Source organism: Ailuropoda melanoleuca, chromosome X (assembly GCF_002007445.2).
Source record: "Ailuropoda melanoleuca isolate Jingjing chromosome X, ASM200744v2, whole genome shotgun sequence".
Lineage (NCBI taxonomy): Eukaryota > Metazoa > Chordata > Mammalia > Carnivora > Ursidae > Ailuropoda > Ailuropoda melanoleuca.
The window spans coordinates 89,811,145-89,829,483 of record NC_048238.1 but is presented as its reverse complement, the minus strand read 5'-3'; the positions used below and the strand labels follow the sequence as shown (position 1 = coordinate 89,829,483).

The 18,339-nt window shown below is 38.2% G+C and overlaps 1 protein-coding gene across 1 annotated transcript; it reads right to left on the bottom strand.

Annotated features, from left to right (window-relative positions):
• Window positions 1-352: 352 nt before the first annotated feature.
• PRR32 (proline rich 32) lies at window positions 353-2,367 on the bottom strand. The gene is made up of 2 exons (XM_002930519.4): window positions 2,244-2,367; window positions 353-1,354 (listed from the first exon to the last, which is right to left on the bottom strand). Exons 1-2 carry the CDS (start codon window positions 2,261-2,263, stop codon window positions 475-477), a joined length of 900 nt encoding a protein of 299 aa, XP_002930565.2. The 5' UTR covers window positions 2,264-2,367; the 3' UTR covers window positions 353-474.
• Window positions 2,368-18,339: the final 15,972 nt, after the last annotated feature.

Here is an 18,339-nt window from a genome sequence, read left to right as displayed (position 1 = left end):
TTACTCTTCGTCCATTTTTCTCTATAATCTAAACTTTGTTGTACATTATGAACCTTATTTTAATTTTCCCATCCTGCTCTGAGCAACCCCTATAGCCTTAGGTAGGTAGGAAGTCCCCACCCTAGATTTGGCCTAGCAAGAACCCAATCGACTCTCCCTCAGTCACACAGCTGCAAGCCAAGGCTAGGGATTCAACTAAGCTACTTAGAAAGTACAAGCACACTACTGGTTTAATTTCCTTAAAGTTAGAAAACAAAACCTAAGGTTTAAGCTCCCAGGATGGCATTTTAAAAAAAATAATTCACAATATCTCAAACTTTAGAATCTTTATTGAATCTCCAAGAATCTCCAAACATGTAAGGCACATTAGTGCTAAGCAAAGCGCCAAGAGGGTAGGGGGTTTCAAATATAAAAACATAAATGAGTAATTTTCACCTCTTCCCTCAACCCTTTATTCCCCTCCCTTTTCTGTTATCAGTTGTTCTCTCTGTTTGGGGGCGCAGGAGCTGGCATGCCCCAGGAAGGAAAATTGGCAAAGTAAGAAGGTAATGGTGGTCCAAATATCGGGGATGGAGCGAAAGCAATAGGCATAGCAAGAAATGGACTGAAACTTGGAGGTCGAGGAGGTATAAAGCAATGAACAGGAGAGCGAGACTGTATACTGGGAGTACTGGAAGACAAGGGGAGAGGCCTTGGCCAATTCTCCACGGGGTGCCGGGGGCCTCCAGGGGGGAAAGAAACATGAGCCAGCCTTTCCTTGCCAGCCATTCTTGTATTTCCTGGAAGCAGCTCCATCATTACCCCTGATCTAACGGTGGGGATATGTGGGGGGCCTCTTACTTGTGGACCTCTGGATGGAAAGAACCCCTGACCTCGTGGCAAAGCCACGTATAGCCTTGCATTATTGCCACCTCTCTCGGTGCCCCGACTGCTGACCCTTGGCCCCCCTATCATCAGTGCGGGAGGGCTGCCAGAGAATTCCTGGGACACATTAATAGAATCCTGTCCCCTAAGCCTCCAGCCTGCCAACCCCTCAGAGCTATTTACTTCTGCTGTTGCCAGGGACTCTTCCGCAACAGCAGGTGGTGGCGCATAGGGGTGTTTGTGAGCACTTGAACTGTCGACAGGAATGCAGGCTCCTCTGGTCTCGGAGGGGCGCTCCAGCTGCTCTCTCGCCAGGTCAGTCAGCACATTGAGGGGAGGTCTCAGCAGGACGCGATGGTGGCCCCAAGTCTCCGCATCACCTTTTGGCGTGGAACTCGGACACTGGAGGGACACGTCGTCGGGGCGCGGCTCCAGCAACCCAGGCTCATCTGCAACTACTCCATTGAGTGAAGGGGCTTGCCCACCAAGCCTTGCAAAAATAGAAATAAATAAATTAATAAACATGGAAATGCAGTGATCTGAGAGTATCTGAAGTATGTGATTGATTAAACTCGCTGGAATATACCACGGGAAAGGGAGAGCCTATCTCCTCCACCCACGTGTAGTCAGCAAGCACTTTTTTAGCCCACGTTCACCGTACCAGGTGGCTTCTTTAAACAGACTACCCGATATCCCTTTCTGGCTGTCTTCTGGCTCCACCCCATTCCCCATTTACCCACCTCCTGAAGGCAGCAAGGAAGCAGAGAAGACCCGGAGATCTTCCTTAGAGGCTGCACGCGCAGGCTTGCCATAGAATTGCCATAGAGAACACCAGCTCTTTCCAGTCCCTACCCCCCACTCCCCACTCCCCGCCCCCCGCCCGGCGTAGGACCTAGGATCCACTAAAGCCCAGTATTCAGATTCTGGCAGAATTGTTCTGGAAAGCCTTGTGAGGAAAGACTTTTTTTTTTCTCCTACTCAGAAGTAAAAGAAAGGTTATTTGTGTTAACAAACACTCCAGTTTGTCTCTCTGAAGCATCATTCAACATTTGCAACCGAATTTTGTTAAAATTTTCTTTCATTCGACCCGTACCACACCCTAGAGAAAGAATTTCCTCAAGTTTAACCCCAACTATTTAGACTAAGGATTTGCAACTTCTGTTTCAAAATTACATTTAAGAATCGCTGCCCTTAAATCCAGTATTTTTATAGCTGAGTTTGTGTCCTGCAAGGTTTTGTCTGTGATCCCCTCCTGCAATCTCTCCAACCCACTCGGAGGGGCGGGAGAGGGACTCGTCCCTGTCCCAGTTACACAGGAAAACAATTCAAACTGCCTTTTGTCTTCAAAATAAAACAGTTCTACTCAGTTTTGTACTTACACGTTTTCAATACAAGCCATGAAGAAAGCTGATCAGGAAAACCTTCCTGAGGTGATGGAGAAAACCAGCTGAACGCCCACGGAGGCCAATTCAGTCTGGAGAGAGGACTTGTGCTTCTGCCTTAAAGCAGCTTGGCAACTCGAATGAAGCCAGGGACCAACTGCTTCTTTCTAGATTTGGATTTCTCTTTCTGAGGTTACCAGTTGCTAGGGAAGGGAGGGAGAAAAGGAGGGAGGAGGGGGAGGGGATAAATCTGTGACACTCCTTTGAAGCTAAATGTAGGACTCCTTTTTGCATAGTAGTAGATGGATGGTAAGGGCACTCGCTAAATTAACACTGTTGCAGGCCAGATGGAAAGACAAACCATTTCAAGATCTTAGAAGAATCATGGAGGCATGGTACTTTATTAAGAGTTATTTTTGAAGTTTTAGTTAGGAAAGGTAGTTACCATGTTTCTTCCTTGAGTTTGGAAATACAAACCTTGAGCACTGTACCATGCCTAGTCTTGCAATTTAAAATTTCAGTTTTGAAGATGCATACTTGGTGGAGAACAGAAGTTTGTGGGGTTCAATTGGTTTTCAATCTGAGTCTCTCTTATGAGGATGAAACAAAAATAGCATTATAAAAAATTACCCGAAAAATCATATTGGCTTTTATTTTTTAGCACCTTAATTTTTGTTTTTTTCTACCTTCTCGTTTATTAGTTCTGTATGTTGGTGTTCGTGTGTGCGTCTGTGTGTGTGTATGCCTGTAATAGAGCTCTGTAAATATACATTTTTCCCATAATGAAACTCTGTAAACTTCTCTACAAGTGGGAGAAGAAATAAAAGGCATAACAGATACAATAAATTTATGAATATTAGCTCAGATTTCACTCTGTAACTTCTTCTTTGCATAAGGCACTTTCTGTTCTTGCAGCCTCAATTTCATCCTCCTTCTCCACTTTAAACAAGTACACTTCCCCAGCTTTTATTTTCTGCCATTGATGTGCAGATTGATTGCTCTAAAATTACAATGGCCATCCCCTCATCTAAGATTACTAATCTTGCTCTAAGATAAAGCCTAAACTTGGCTCACCTCCTTAAATTTATCTGAGATTTGTGCATCTCGGACTATACCTTGAAAACTTTAAAATCTTTTATTTCCAATATCAGACTATGCTGTTATATTTCAGTGGTTATATATTTTTTTCTTAAAGATTACAGACTCAAATATGATGTGTTTCAATTTATATATGGAATGTGTGTGTGTGCGTAGAGGATATAAAATAATAATGCAAAGGAATGGTCAGTGCTGAGAAGCAACACAATTAATGATAGAAATAACCTTTTGTGTGTCTAAGTCCACATCTTCCTGCCAGGGTGCCTTGTCCTGGTCTGTACAGTATTGAGGTTTTGTTTTTTTGTGTTTTGTGTGTGTGTGTGTTTGTTGTTGTTTTTAATCTTGTTGAAAGATGAAAGCAGCATGTTTCCAACATTTCTCCCAAAAGAATCTGTTCACTTCCCTAGCACGGTTCACTGTTAAGAAAATTCTTGATTCCCCAGCTTCGTTGATAATTTTTCTTCAGTTTTTTTATTTCCTTGCTCTTTTACATACGAAAAATTGTTATTAGCGATATAATTGTGGTGGAGCATTAAAGCTTTCTTAACACTTGCTATGTCAGAGGGATAAATCAACTTGGACTAATGCCTAATAGGTGGTAAGTCATATTTACATAGTTTATGCTTTTTTTCGTGAATAATGGCAAGGAAGCCCCAGGAAACCCTTTTATGCCTATCAAACTATTGCAATCATGGGCTGGTTTACCTAGAAATGCCTGTTTAGTAAAAATATATTAATTGGATTACATAAGAGTGAAGTATAATATAGACACCAAATAGCTGGGCACAGTGACAAAACCAATGGCACCAGAGAATTTTCCAAAACCATAATAGGTATTTTAATCTATGGATACTAGCTCAGATTTTGCCTTGTAACTTGTTAGTTTTTGTGTGATGACTGTTTATTGAATGCTTCCTGCATTGACTATTTGGTTCAGTGTGCCTTATATCAAAAAGTTAAATATGCAATTAACGGAGACTTCAATGAATATTCAAACTTTCTGGGGAGACAAAATAACACCTATAAAAGAATTGAAGGATGGTATAAAAAAGAATAAATACAGACAACTCTCTGCGTGGTGTAAACTAACACTGCAACTGAAATTCAGAAGAAGGAACTATAATTTTAGGTTAAAGTAGCTGTGAAATATTTCACATGGAAGGATCAATGTGATGTACATGGCAAAAGAGGAAATGGTATTCTGTGTCAAAAATATGTATGGAGGTAGGAATGAAGGAAAAATGTGGAATTTTTTTAGTTCAGATTCTTAATCCCATCTAGGGCTCCTATTTGCCAGAAACGGAACTATAAAGAGACAATTGGATCAACAAGAAAATTAGTCATGTTGTCCAAATCAGGTAATATTTGAAGGCACTCACATTTTATAAAGGAAAAACTAGAATCATCTCAAAAACTACCTTTTGGGAAAAAAAAAAGCAGTTGGGCTACCTCAATTATTCATTGAGCCCTGAAAATGAAGTAGTAAAATGTATGCCTTTTTTGTTTGTTTCTTTGAGTGACTGCTTTGGAGAGGGAAAAACGGGTAATGGAAGTTGAGGATTTGCCAAAAAGTAGCTCAGTTGTGAAAGCAGCTAAGCTATAAATGCCTTTCATTACCCATGGCCTCTTATTTCATGACACAGCTCTGGATATGACTATCTCTCAAAAGGTTTTGAAGACTTTATTGAAATGCTAAATAAGGACCATAGAAGGATGTATTTACTTTTGCAGAATAATTGATGTTATTAAAAATATGGTTTTACTGCCAAATCATGCTGTTGGGTTTTTTTTCAAAGAAATTTTGCAGATGTGTGTGTGTACAAGCAAAGTTTCATTTAAAATGTATTTTTTCTCTTTTACTTAGAAAAAGAATCCAGGGAATACAGACATAAGAATGGCTTTCTCTGTTTCCATCAGGCTAATCAGAAAGTGATGAGGAGATTGTCATGCTGATCTCTGTGGGACTGTTGTCAAAAAATTCCATACTTAACTCACTTTCGAAATGCAATATAGCCATTCTTATGGAAAGCTCTGCAAATTTAGAATATCGAAAAGTACTTCTCAAAGATAGACCAGATATTTTCAAGGGTCTGTTGCTATTTAATTCAGCGTATTAAAAAGCATAAGATTAATGAAAGCATGATATTATCCCAGAATGGGTCAAACAGCATTATTCAGTTGCACAACTATAGGCAGTACTCCTATCCTCTCTGCCACCAGCTGTCCTGAAAACCTTGTGTGGTAAGTGATGAGGATGAACAGGTGAGAGTATGGTTATTTCACCACCAGCACTTGCAAAGCAACTAACAATATATGCCTCACTGTTGGACCTATTTGTATGAAGTTCAACAGACTGTCATTGCTTTTCTCAAGTTCTTTTCTCCAGATTTTTTTTTAATTTTAGTTTCAAATCAGGTATCTATGGCAGTTACTCCAAAACAGGTTATTTCTTTGTATAAATCAGAAGCTATCAGTTCCTTGAACATCTATCACTCCATTTTTTTCTTGGTCTCCTGAGAGTGAGAACTGGAAAGTAAGCAGCAGTAGGGCAAACCAGATGAGAAAAAAGAAAGAAAAAAAGGAAACCAAGTTTTTCTGCGTTTTGTTTTGTTTTGTTTTACCACTTACTCTGTACCAGACATCTAATATATTTTGTCTCATTTAATATTCACAGAAAACTTTTAGGGCAGTTGTTATTATTACACCTATTTTATAGATGATAATACAGAGAGTTGGAGAATGTTTGTTTGTTTGTTTGTTTGTTTGTTTGTTTTCCCCTGAGTCCCTACAGCTAGTAAATGGCAGACAATATTCAGATACAGCCAATCTGACACCAAAGCCAGTATTTCTTCCATTTAACTGCATGGCTTCCTAATTGTAGCTTTTGGTGAATGACATAAGTGGTTCATATCAAAACATGTGTACCAGATCTGAGTTTAGTTTATTTAATTCATGGACTCACTGACTCATCCTGAGATAGTTTTGCAATAAAGAAATCATCCAAGCTGCAATGCTTCCCAAAATGCCTGCCTATGGAGGCATGCAGCAGGTGAAGATTAGGCATTTGATGATACTATGGCAAGATGGTAAGGCTTAAAACCCTGCATGGAGCAACTGGGTTGGTGACAGAAAAAATAAATTAGCCATAACACAGCACTGAGTTATCATTGCTAACAAACTAATTTTAATATGTGCCAAGTATTACCAATATTAAGCTTAAATTAATGTTGAACTCTTGAGCTACAGGTATAGGATGCCTCATAGTTTTTCCATGGCACTAAGATGCAACTGAGCCTATAATTGTGGTTAGGTCATCCACCTTCCAGTATTGGAGCAACTGAAAGAACTTACAGTTAACTGTTGTGTGTGTGTGTGTGTGTGTGTGTGTGTGTGTGTGTGTTGGGTGAAATGGGGAGTAAGGTTGAGTTGTCCGAGTGAGCTATTAGTGATAATTCTGGAGAATATCTTTCTGAATTAGAGAGATGTATTAATTTAAAAATAAAAGTAATGTATTTTATGTTCACATTGGTATGTATTAAAAATTAAGTTACAAACATAGACAAATACGTAAAACAAGGAAACTTAATGAAAAATGTTAGTTTACTGTAGCCCATTAGACCATAAATCTATAATGATGACATATACATATATGTGCATTCCCCGTGTTAGAATCAATTGGTAAGCAAAAGAGATGAAGGCATATTTAATCTCTTGAGCACTTGGTTTGAAAAACAAAAACTCTTTTACAGTAGTTACTTCTTGCTCATAATTAAGACACTATATATCCGTGTTGAAAATATTTTATCAAATTTTGTTAGGATGAATCACATGTGCGAAGTTGTTAAGAGCTTTGGTTCTAGGGGCACCTGGGTGGCTCAGTCCTTAAGTGTCTGCCTTCAGCTCAGGGCATGATCCCAGGGTCCTGGGATCCAGCCCTGCATCAGGCTCCCTGCTCCACTGGGAGCCTGCTTCTCCCTCTCCCACTCCCCCTGCTTGTGTTCCCTCTCTCACTGCCTCTCTCTGTCAAATAAATAAATAAATAAATCTTAAAAAAAAAAAAAGCTTTGGTTCTGGAATCAGAGGAACACTGACCTGGTTTAAAGTTTCAGCTTTGCAACTTACCACTTTTGTGACCTTGGGCAGGTTTCTTAACTTCTCCTGAAGCTCACTCTCCTCATTTGTAAAGTGAGATTATAGAGAGAATTATATTAAATCATGTATGAAAAGTAACTGTTATATACTAGGTGATTAAAATATAATCCCTTGTCTTATACATATTACACTCAGTTTCCTTATATGTGAAATGGGGATGATGATACCTCTCTTAAGCTATTTCAGGGCAGTTGAGAAATTTAAATATGATTATTATGTGAAACTACTTTGCAATCTGTAAATCACTTTACATATATTAGGGTAATGGAACAGTGGGTGATATTTCAGCGGCAAGAGGACTTTAGGGCACATTTTAAATAGTGCTGTGTGGGTGGTCACGTATTCCACCTACAAGTAAGGCCTCTTTTCATTTCCTGAATCATTAAAGTGGGGAGGATTAGCTACACTATTTAAAAAGCCCCATGGTGTAAATAATTTAAATTTTTCAATTGGTGCTACATATATCTCACCCATTGTGGTATTTAATGCAGTAGCTCCGTTAAATAAAGAGTCTGCATTTTTGTATTTGACTATATATTTAATTAGGTTTTGGAATCTTGTGTTTCACAGCAGGAAGTCTTGTGTTTCACTGAAAGCTCCTGCTACGATTAGAATGAAAAGCCTGAAAAAAAAAAAAGAATGTTGCTTTGGCTTCCTGATAGTGAAGATTTAATTGATTCTTATTTTGCTACGTTAGAGAAAAAATAGTTTTTCCCATTCCGGTTGTAACCCCCTTACCCGATCCCTCTCAAGTGGTCAAATAAATAATGCTGAAGAAAGTGTTAACATTTTAATAGACTGACTGTAATTCAGTGTTCAAGAAAATTTGCTCATGAAACTCAAAATGAAAATGATAATAAACTCCATCCAGAGAGATCATTCTTAATTCTTGTCTGAATTATATTGTGTTCCTATGTTGTTATGCTTGTTCAGAGGTCCTGGAAAATTACAAGCGCTGTGGAGTCATTTATTTACCTTTATTTTTGAAGTGTTTCAGATCTTCCACTTTTCATTTTTAGAGTAATGAATTGATATGTGTGTTTATTTAGGGGAAGAATTCATCAGAAGAAAGGATCAGACTATGGTCTTGACAATGGGAAAGTGCCTCTTGGAAGATTATTAACAGATATCAGGAATCCTACTCAGATATCAAAGTCTCAACAATCCTCTAGTAATATCTGAACCAAAGTGATGAACCCTTCTAGAGGCACTGGGTCATTCTGCATATGGCCAAACCAGAGCAAGGGGTGATATGGGCTATTGCACTATTCCAGGTAATCTATACATTTATTTATGTCTGTGGTTCCCAAATTTTACTGAGTAACAGATTCATTTGGGGATCTTATTAAAATAGCAGGTTCCTGGCGTCCACCTCCAAGATTCTAATTTAAATGATTGTAGTGGTATCCAGTTATCTGCAGTTGAAATATTTACTGATTCTTATGTAGTGGTCTTCAGATCACAACAGAGAGATACTGACTAGATGGTCTTGTGGCCTTGAAGTCTAGCCTTCTGGGGATGAACTCAGCCTTCTGGTGGGCACTCTTATTCTCCAGATCTAACCTACAGACCAGATATGGGAGCACTAAAACATAAAACTTTTTGACCATAACCAATGCCTCAGTTCTTGTTGTTCCATAAACCTCCAAATATGATTACTTTTGAACAGATGTGTTGAGTTTAGTTCATCTAGAGCAGCAATTCTGAAAGTGTGGTCTGGGGAAAACTGGAGTTATCAAGATCCTTTTGGGGAGTCCACAAATTCAAAATATTTTCACTATTTTATGAAGACATTATTTGCTTTTTTCATTCTCACTCTCTTAAGAGTATATAGTAGAGTTTTCCAGAGGCTACATGATATAAGATATCACTGCTTCAATGACTAATGCATATGTGCTTGTATATTCCTGTGTTTTAAAATCTTCTCAGTTTTAGTTTCTAATGTGATAAATATTGATAGATGTAACCTCCCTAAACAAAAATTCATTGTGGAGTTTTTAATAATTTTAAGAGTGTAAAATGGCCCATGGGGCACCTGGCTGGCTCAGTCAATAGAGCCTGAGACTTTTAATCTCAGGGTTGTGGATTTGAGCCCCACACTGGGTGTAGAGATTGATGTGGGAAACAAAGGCAGAAGAAAAATTATTAAATTTCCCTACTACATACAGTTGATGGATAAGTCCTTAGAACAGGTAGAGTGACATTCCTCTAGGGACTCAATTGCCTGGATGTTACTACTTTGCTAAGGGGAAAAGCAACCTTAGCCCAACCCCCAGGATCCTGTAAGTCTACTTTAACATATAAAAATTCCTTTGGAAACTTCCTTTATCTCTACCACCCAAGATATGTGCTGGCAATCATCCCTCAAGCATATGGCCTACCAATATACATCTGAAGGGTCTCATGACTAAGGTTTTATTTTATTTTTTTATTTTTTTAAAGATTTATTTATTTATTTATTTGACTGAGAGAGAGAGAGCCAACGAGAGAGGGAACACAAGCAGGGGGAGTGGGAGAGGAAGAAGCAGGCTTCCAGTGGAGGAGCCTGATGCAGAGCTTGATCCCAGAATGCTGGTACCACGCCCTGAGCCAAAGGCAGACGCTTAATGACTGAGCCACCCAGGCGCCCCCATGACTAGGGTTTTATTAGACAGTAATAAATGACTTTTTCCCACCAATAGCAACCCCTCTCAAGGTCTTGTAAACCTTGCTTCCAAAATTCCTTGGAGACTTACACTCTCCCTACCCCCTCCCAACTTGAAAGTATATAATGGGCCACTCCTCATGACCCCAGTGCAGCTCTTTCTGCCCATGGTTCCTATATACTGTGCTTTAATAAAACCACTTCTTTGCACCAAAGATAATTCAAGAATTCTTTCTTGGCCGTTGGCTTCAAGCCCTAATGTCTTTCCTACATCAGAGATTACTTAATTTTTTTTTATTTTTTTTTTTAAAGATTGTAAAGTGGTCCCGAAGCTAGCATCCATCTTGTCTGTACAGATGAAAGAATAAACACTAGAGATCATATTGGGCCAGTTAAGGAACCTGTAGGAATGCAATCCCACTAGCTTACAAGTAGTTAATCAGCACCACCCTAAAGATATAATCATCAGATATGCTTAATGAAATCTGTAACATAAAGAATAAAGGTATTTTTTCAGATTGCAAGTCTCTTGAAATGGAAAAGACCTCCAGGGAACCAGATGAAGCAGCACCGGAGCACCTGCTAGCATGACTTCATGGGCCTCCAATTAATGGCATCCACCTACTCAGTAGATCCCTGTCCCAAATTTTGCCCTTAAAAACCCTCACTTGCAAACCATCAGAGAGTTTGGAACTTTAGAGAATTAGCCCTCCCACACCACCCTTACCCCCCTCATTCTCCTGGGTGGCACCACACAAATAAATAGCTTATCTTCCTTCACTGCAAAAGCTCAGTGTCAGTTTTTATTTGCTAACTGTGCATCAGGTGGATGAACTCTTGTTCCATCCAGTTTTAGCCCGAGATCAAAAAGTTTTAAAACTTATGTTTTATTTAATGAAGCACAGTTTTATTATTTTTTTTATTTTTTTTAATTTAATTTATTTATTTGACACAGAGAGAGAGAGAGCAAGTAGTGGGAGCAGCAGGCAGAGGGAGAGACAGAAGCAGACTCCTCGCTGAGGAGGGAAGCCGGATGTAGGGCTTGATCCCAGGATCCTGGGATCGTGACCTGAGCTGAAGGCAGATGCTTAACCCACTAAACCACACAGGCACCCCCAACCAAGCATAGTTTTAAATGTGCATCATTTAATGTAAATTGATGAAATTGCTCCCAAATCTCGTGGAAATTTTGAACCTTGTTAAAACATTTAGATTCTTAATATTTTCATCCTTTTATAAATCCCTAAGATGGAAATGGGTAGTATAAGGCAAGCCAACAATTACTGACTGATCAGATGTCTCCTGTATTATCAATACTATGTAAGCCACTATATATGAGATAAAAATATATTTTGGCTTGAGGAACTTACATTCATTTGGGGAAATAAAAATAAGTCATATTAAATAAATGTCTAATTGTAAAATGTTTACATTTTTTTCCTTAAAATTAATCAAAGGCAAAGACGGGTGGAAACTAAGCAATCTAGTCACAGAGGATTTCTCAGGAGAGGCAAAACTGCAGTTCTACTTCAAAGGATGAAAAAGATTTGAATAGGAAAAAAAAAAGTTCTCAAATTAAATCTATTCCTAAGAACTACTACAAATAGACTTTAAGGGGGATTTTAATTTTCATTCTTGAATCTTTCTATATCGTTTGATTTTTTAACTTAACATCACTTCACTAAAAATAACATTATTTTCAAACAACAAAGAATATTATCTCCAAGATCTAAAATAATATCCAGACTATTTGGGCCTGAAACATGCTAAAACACCTGCCTCAGTGTCTTAGAAAGTAAGAAAAAGCTGTTTTTCCAGTGGAATTAACTCAAATAATTATCACAGACTTTTCACCCCCCACCTTTGGCCTTTGACCAGAGCCACATAGAAAATTGTTACCAAAGCCTGGCTTCAAAATCAGATATTCCCTTTGTTTTTACTCTTTGTAGCTACCTCATTTTTATACACCTCTGGGTAAATTTGTTTGTATGTTTTGACTCTGTTTTATATATTTTTAACTGGTCAGATTATTTTGGACTGAAGGCATGTGGTGAGACTCAAGCACTCTCCAGGGAGCTCCAGCTAACATTATATATGGAATGTCTAGTTCCTGGATTGCTTGGTCCCAGAGCTCTGTAATGGCTATTGGGAACTTTTCCAACTGCTCCAGAGAAAGAACTAATAATGTCTTTTCTCTATTCAGTGCTGACAATGACTTGCCATTCACTTCAAAATCTCCTCATGACGACCCCTTTCTATTATAATGAAGAGGAAAATTACCCAGAGCAGTCCCAGGCCAGCAGGCCTAGTAGATAGAAAGTTACTAGAAAGAGCTAGAGATAACCAGCCTTTTCTGCTTCCGTAAACAGGCTTTCCTCCTAAGGCATCCCCCCACCAGTTTAAACCCACCTACCAGCAGTCAGCATAGCCCTTGAAACCTGACCCTTTGCACTCCCCTATAAAACCTCTGTAATTCCCGCAGCTCTAGGCTAAGAATTTTAAGCTCCAGCCAGCTCCTCTGGGTCCGCCTGCAGAAAATAAACTCAAGTTCTCCTGCTAAACTCAAGTTCTCCTGCTTCCCCCAGTGTTGCTTGGTCTCTCACCAGTCTGATTTTTATTTTATGCAACATTTATAGCAGTAAATGAAAGCAGTAGTTCCTGCTTTTGCTAAATTCATCAGACTTTATTTTTATACTAGAGAAAAAAGAATCACCTTTATTATTACATTTGGGTCCTTTTAGCTCTGTTGTGAAGGACCCTGAAAAACTTTCCCAAGGGTCTCTGGGTATTTATATTCCTATGTGTTTACTGTGCATCATATTGCACCATTGTTTGGCTTCCATGAGATTAAAATAACAAAAAAAATTGATTTCTTACCCTCTCCACCCTGTATTTTCAAGAAAATTTCACCATGATTTCATTGGATTTGAGAAAACAGCAAAGGAAAGAAAGTTTTAATTATGCAAATATAAAAACCATAAAAGGGATGGGTACACACCAGATAGATTTGATGAAAGTTCAGCCTCCTTTTCAATATTTACTGCTTGTCACCAAATTAAATTTCAGATTATATTTAGTAAGAGGATTACAACATTTAAACAAATAATAACTTTATGCAGCAAAACCTAATTATATTTATTTAGTCTTGTGCTTTGGATCACTCATAGGAAAGAGATTTGGAATTGCCAATATGAAGTTCTTAGTATTCATTATATCACTAACCAGTGCAGGGGCTCAGAACCAGTTACCCTAAAATGTGCCATTTCAGCTTGCAGATATTTCAAGGTGAAAACAATCAAGATTCAGGAAGAAACTGACTTTCCCACTAACTGCTTAAAAGAATTTAAAGTACCTGCTCCAGGAAAAGAGCTATCACCATAGATAACTACATTATAATAAGAACTAAGGGTGGTAGGCAAGAATTTAGCAAAATCTGTTAAAATTCCTCTCAGTGTCCAACTGTTTCTGTGTAGCCCAGAAAACACTTGTTTGCCAAAAACTTACTCTTTTTCATCTTCCAATGAATTGCTTTCCTTCCCTTTGAGGTCCCAGACCCTTCCCTTTGTCCTTAGTTCAGAATGACTATACCTCATTTTACCTGTCTTTGGAAGCTCTCATGTTTATGTGGATTCCCCATACATATGTAATGTAATTAAATTTGATTCTCTACTGTTAATCTGTCTCATGTCAATTTAATTCTTACATCAGCCAGAAGACTCTTGAGGGGTGCAGGAAAAGTTTTTCTCTTTTACACCTTATTATTTGCTAACAGAAGCTACATTTTATTTACATTTTTAAGTTTTTATTTATTTATTTATTTATTTATTTATTTATTTATTTTAGTAATCTCTGCACCCAGTGAGGGGTTTGAATTCATGACCCTGAGATCAAGTGTCACAGGCTCTTCCAACTGAGCCACCCAGGAGCTCCCTGAAGCTACATTTTAGATTCCACTGTCTTCTAAACCCAAACTAAGATATGATACATCTACAAAATCATTTTCCCTCATGGCTTAGGTGAATTCACAGTTGATGGTACTCAACATTCTGTTATTAAAAAAAAATTACAGTACAAAATTAACTTAGAGATGAGATTTTTAGAAATGTAATACAGTTTAAATATAAATTCATTTCATGGCAACATAACAGAATACACCACCATATAAGAGGAAATTTCAGTAAAAGGAAAATTGATGCTATAGGGTCTTTAAAACTTAAAGGTGTAAAGAGAACTTATTAAGCAAATGTGGCATTATATTTTATCCCTGTGAACTTAATATGTGCATTAATATAAGCATAAACATATTCCATCTACCTGTCAAAGATTTAAAGGGTTGAAATATTAAGTACCTCAGTATTGGTTGGTTTGTTGTTACTAAAACATTCTACAGACATTTTATCTAAAGTTTAGAACCCAGAAGCAGTGACGGCGAACAAAAATTCATAAACATCTACTGTTTAGAAAGTTAAACATACTAAAAAAGATTAGGCCAAGATTATTACTGAGGTAAACAGTAAGCATCTTATGAAACCTTCTTTGGGGAATGTGAACTAATGCAAGGTACACCATTATTAGGGCTATAACCAAATTCTTGAGAGTTGCAAACCATGCTGATAAAGGCCTTCCACACTTGTAAGTCAGGGAACAATAATTGTATTGCCATTTTTGCTGAAAACTTACTTTTAACTGGTCTCTGAAATTACCCATACCCCATGCACATCTACTGAAAATTAGTTTGAAAACCATGCCACTGATCTCTTAAATAGCTTATACTACTTTAAGTACAGTGAATGAAATGAACTACTGAGGTCAAAGGTGATACTCAGTAAAAAGGTTTTGCCTCTTTGTTGGAAATATGCACCCATCTTTTGCTCTTTGGTATGCGTAAGATCAGATAGGACCTAGAAAACAGTAAGAGAAGATGGTAAGAAGAAACACAGAGAAAAGTAGGCCTAATGAAAAGACAAAATGTCAAATGCCTAATTCTTCTGAAGATTTTGAAGGAAGCAAAAAATAAATGTCTGGTCAGAAGTGACAGGCCAAGTTCCACAAATATTTATTCTGCTGTTTATGTTGTTATTGTCGTTGTTCTGGAATTTAAAATAACTCTGAAAAAACTACTGAACCAAAAAAAAAAGAAAGGAGAACTGACTACTGGAAGGTGAAAATTGATGATAAGTACTATTGTTAGCAAGCCATCTAGCTCAACTATAGACCCACAGTTAAAACCAGAAATAGACAACGGGGCACCTGGGTGACTCAGACTTAAGCGTCTGCCTTTGGCTCAGGGCGTAATCCCAGCATTCTGGGATCGAGCCCCACATCAGGCTTCTCCACTAGGAGCCTGCTTCTTCCTCTCCCACTCCCCCTGCTTGTGTTCCCTCTCTCCCTGGCTGTCTCTCTCTCTGTCAAATAAATAAATAAAAATCTTAAAAAAAAACAGAAATAGACAAGACTGCTTAACTCATGCTCTAACCTAAACCCATCAAGCTTGTTTCCCACTGCATCTTCTTAAGGCATTGATGAAGGTGTTTTACAATGACCTGGAACATCCCAACAGCCAGACCAGAAAAATCCTGATAGCAATGGAATGCCTAGAAGACCACACCTACATGTCCCCTTCCCTATCCAAGAGCATGGGCTGAACACATACCAACCCCCACCCATAATCATACACTCTTTGCCTGTTCTCTTGTAGGTATCCCCCTGCCCCAACCTTTCTATACAATTCTAGGTGTCTATCTTGTGGGTGGAGAGGTCAATTGTTAAGCCTTGAGCCTGCCACCTCCCCCCACTGCTGGCACTGAAACAAATTTCTCCCTCTTTCCTGAACCCTCATTTCTTGAGTTATTGGCTTCTTTTGTGACAAATTTATCCAAGTTTGTTCTGCAACATTGTTGGCAAACCCAGCCAGGAGCTATGCTTTTGATTTGTCTAGCCCTCTTGGGATCCCCTGGGATGGAGCAGTTGGCCACAACAGCACACTAAGGCTCAACAATTGTTTCTTGAGTTAGTGGCTGTGATAGATCTCATGGTAACACTATAGTGAAATTAATTTACAACCACCTAGATTTTCCCCCAATTTCTGAGCTAATTACTTTTGTTTATAATGGAAATTCACCTAATTTTATGGAGTTCAATTTTACTAATTGTGAATTCTAGGTGCGACTTTCGATACAATTTAGTGTTTACAAAACTATTTTAAAAACTATTTTATTTATTTATGAAAGAGAGAGAGGCAGAGAGAGAGCCTGAGCCAGGGGAGGGACAGAGGAAGAGGGAGAAGCACACTCTCTGCTGAGCTTGAAGCCCCACTTGGGAGATCATGACCTGAGCTGAAGTCAGCCATTTAACCAACTGAGCCACCCAGGTGTCCCCAAAACCATTTTTAATTCTACTTATCAATTCTGTCCTCTTTTAAAGAGACAAGTGGAAAATAAGAACACACATAACTAATAACCAGAATCATGGGAAATGGCAGTTTTAATTAATACTCTAGTGAGCTAAGGATAAAAATAGAAATGTTCTAATTTATCTAGGTAGGAAGTGACTGAAATTTTTCCTTAGTGAGTCCTTGAGTATAGTGGTAAAGGGTAATGGCCCAAGAATTACCAGTGTGACCTTGGATAAATCATTTACCTTCCCCTAACTTCAGTTTCTTCATCTGTACAATAATAATATTACCAATCTTATAGGGTCTTTGTGAGAATTAAGTAAAAGAGTGCACATAAAATACTTAGCACTGTGCCTGGTAAATAGTCATTATTCAATAAACTTGTTACATCATTTAGGCAGAAATTTCCCAGATTTATAATATAGCTTTTGGAAATACTAAAATATTTACTCTTGTAATTATTGCCCTGTGCTTCCAAAATAGGCATCCCTCTGTATTTGATCTCTAGTTACCTGTACTCAACTTATGCAAACTCAGAAAACAAATATTTGGGCAGCTAGTCTCCCCTGAAATTAAATATTCTATTGCCTTGGCTAATATATGCCCCTTAGTTGGTATGGAAATGCTTATGTTGCCAGAGGGAGGGTATTTCTTGGTAATTCATAAGTGTTTCCACAGTTGTCAGTTTTGAAGAGTTGGAATAAAGAGAATTCCTTGTTTAGAGTTATGCTTAAACATGGTATCTTTGCAGATTTATTTATACTCATCAAACATTTATTGAAGATAGCCTATGAGTTAGGCATTTTTCCTAGAACTGTGTTGGGAGCAAGAATTCCTGTTCTGTCATGGATCCTCCTAACTGGAATAGGAATCAAATTGTCATGAGACAGATTAACAGGAGAAAATCAAATTTATAGGTGTTCATACAGAGAATCCACACAGACACGGAAATTCCAAAGACATTTGGAAAAATGAGGCACATATGTCATTCTGAACAAAGGAAATGAGGGTAGGACTCTGGCATTCCAGAGATAAGGAATGCATTTCACCAGGTGGTAAGAAGAGCAGATGTTTGCTAGTTAGATGTTTGCCCTACCATAACAATGGGTCACTCAGATAAAATTTACCTCTGTTAAGAAATAAATAAGAGTTATCTCTGTTAATAATTCTTATTCTGGGAAAGAACCCCACTTTAGATTCTTCTGTGTGGTTAAGGGAGGGACAAAAGTTTCTCAAGCCCACAGAATCTCAAGTGCCTTCAAGTCAAAATAATCCACACTTTAAAGTGGCACATTTGGTGGGGAGGGAATGTGCCCTGAAACCCTTCAACTGGGGTGGTGGACAAGTTTAGTGAAATCTAAGTCTTCTTGAAGTTGATATTACATAAATATGGATATGGTTATGAGTAGGAAGAAGGACCAGTGCAGATTCTCTCCCTGGCTTCTTTCCAGGTTGTTACAAACTCAGTGCTTCCATAACGAGACTTGTGGGGTTCAAACCCAGGCTCATTGTTGGTGTTGGGAGACAGGGCATTACTGTAGAGTCCAGGAAACTATATGTCCCCAGTCATTGTGTACATAATGAATAAATACTATGTTTTACAAATAATTATCAAAAAATTTTAAAACATATGCAAATGATGTGATAAAGACAATACAAATTCAGGGGCACCTGGCTGGCTCAGTTGGTAGAGCATGCAACTATTTTTTTTATGTTTTTTTAATTTTTATTTTATTTTTTTCTATTTTATTATATTATGTTAATCACCATACAGTACATCCCCAGATTCCGATGTAAAGTTTGAT

Bases quoted from the DNA above. Each gene is read 5' to 3' on its own strand.
- PRR32 (XM_002930519.4), bottom strand. From the start codon at position 2,263: ATGGCTTGTATTGAAAACGT. The intron at 1,355-2,243 runs GTAAGTACAAAA...TATTTTTGCAAG, and splicing joins ATGGCTTGTATTGAAAACGT to GCTTGGTGGGCAAGCCCCTT.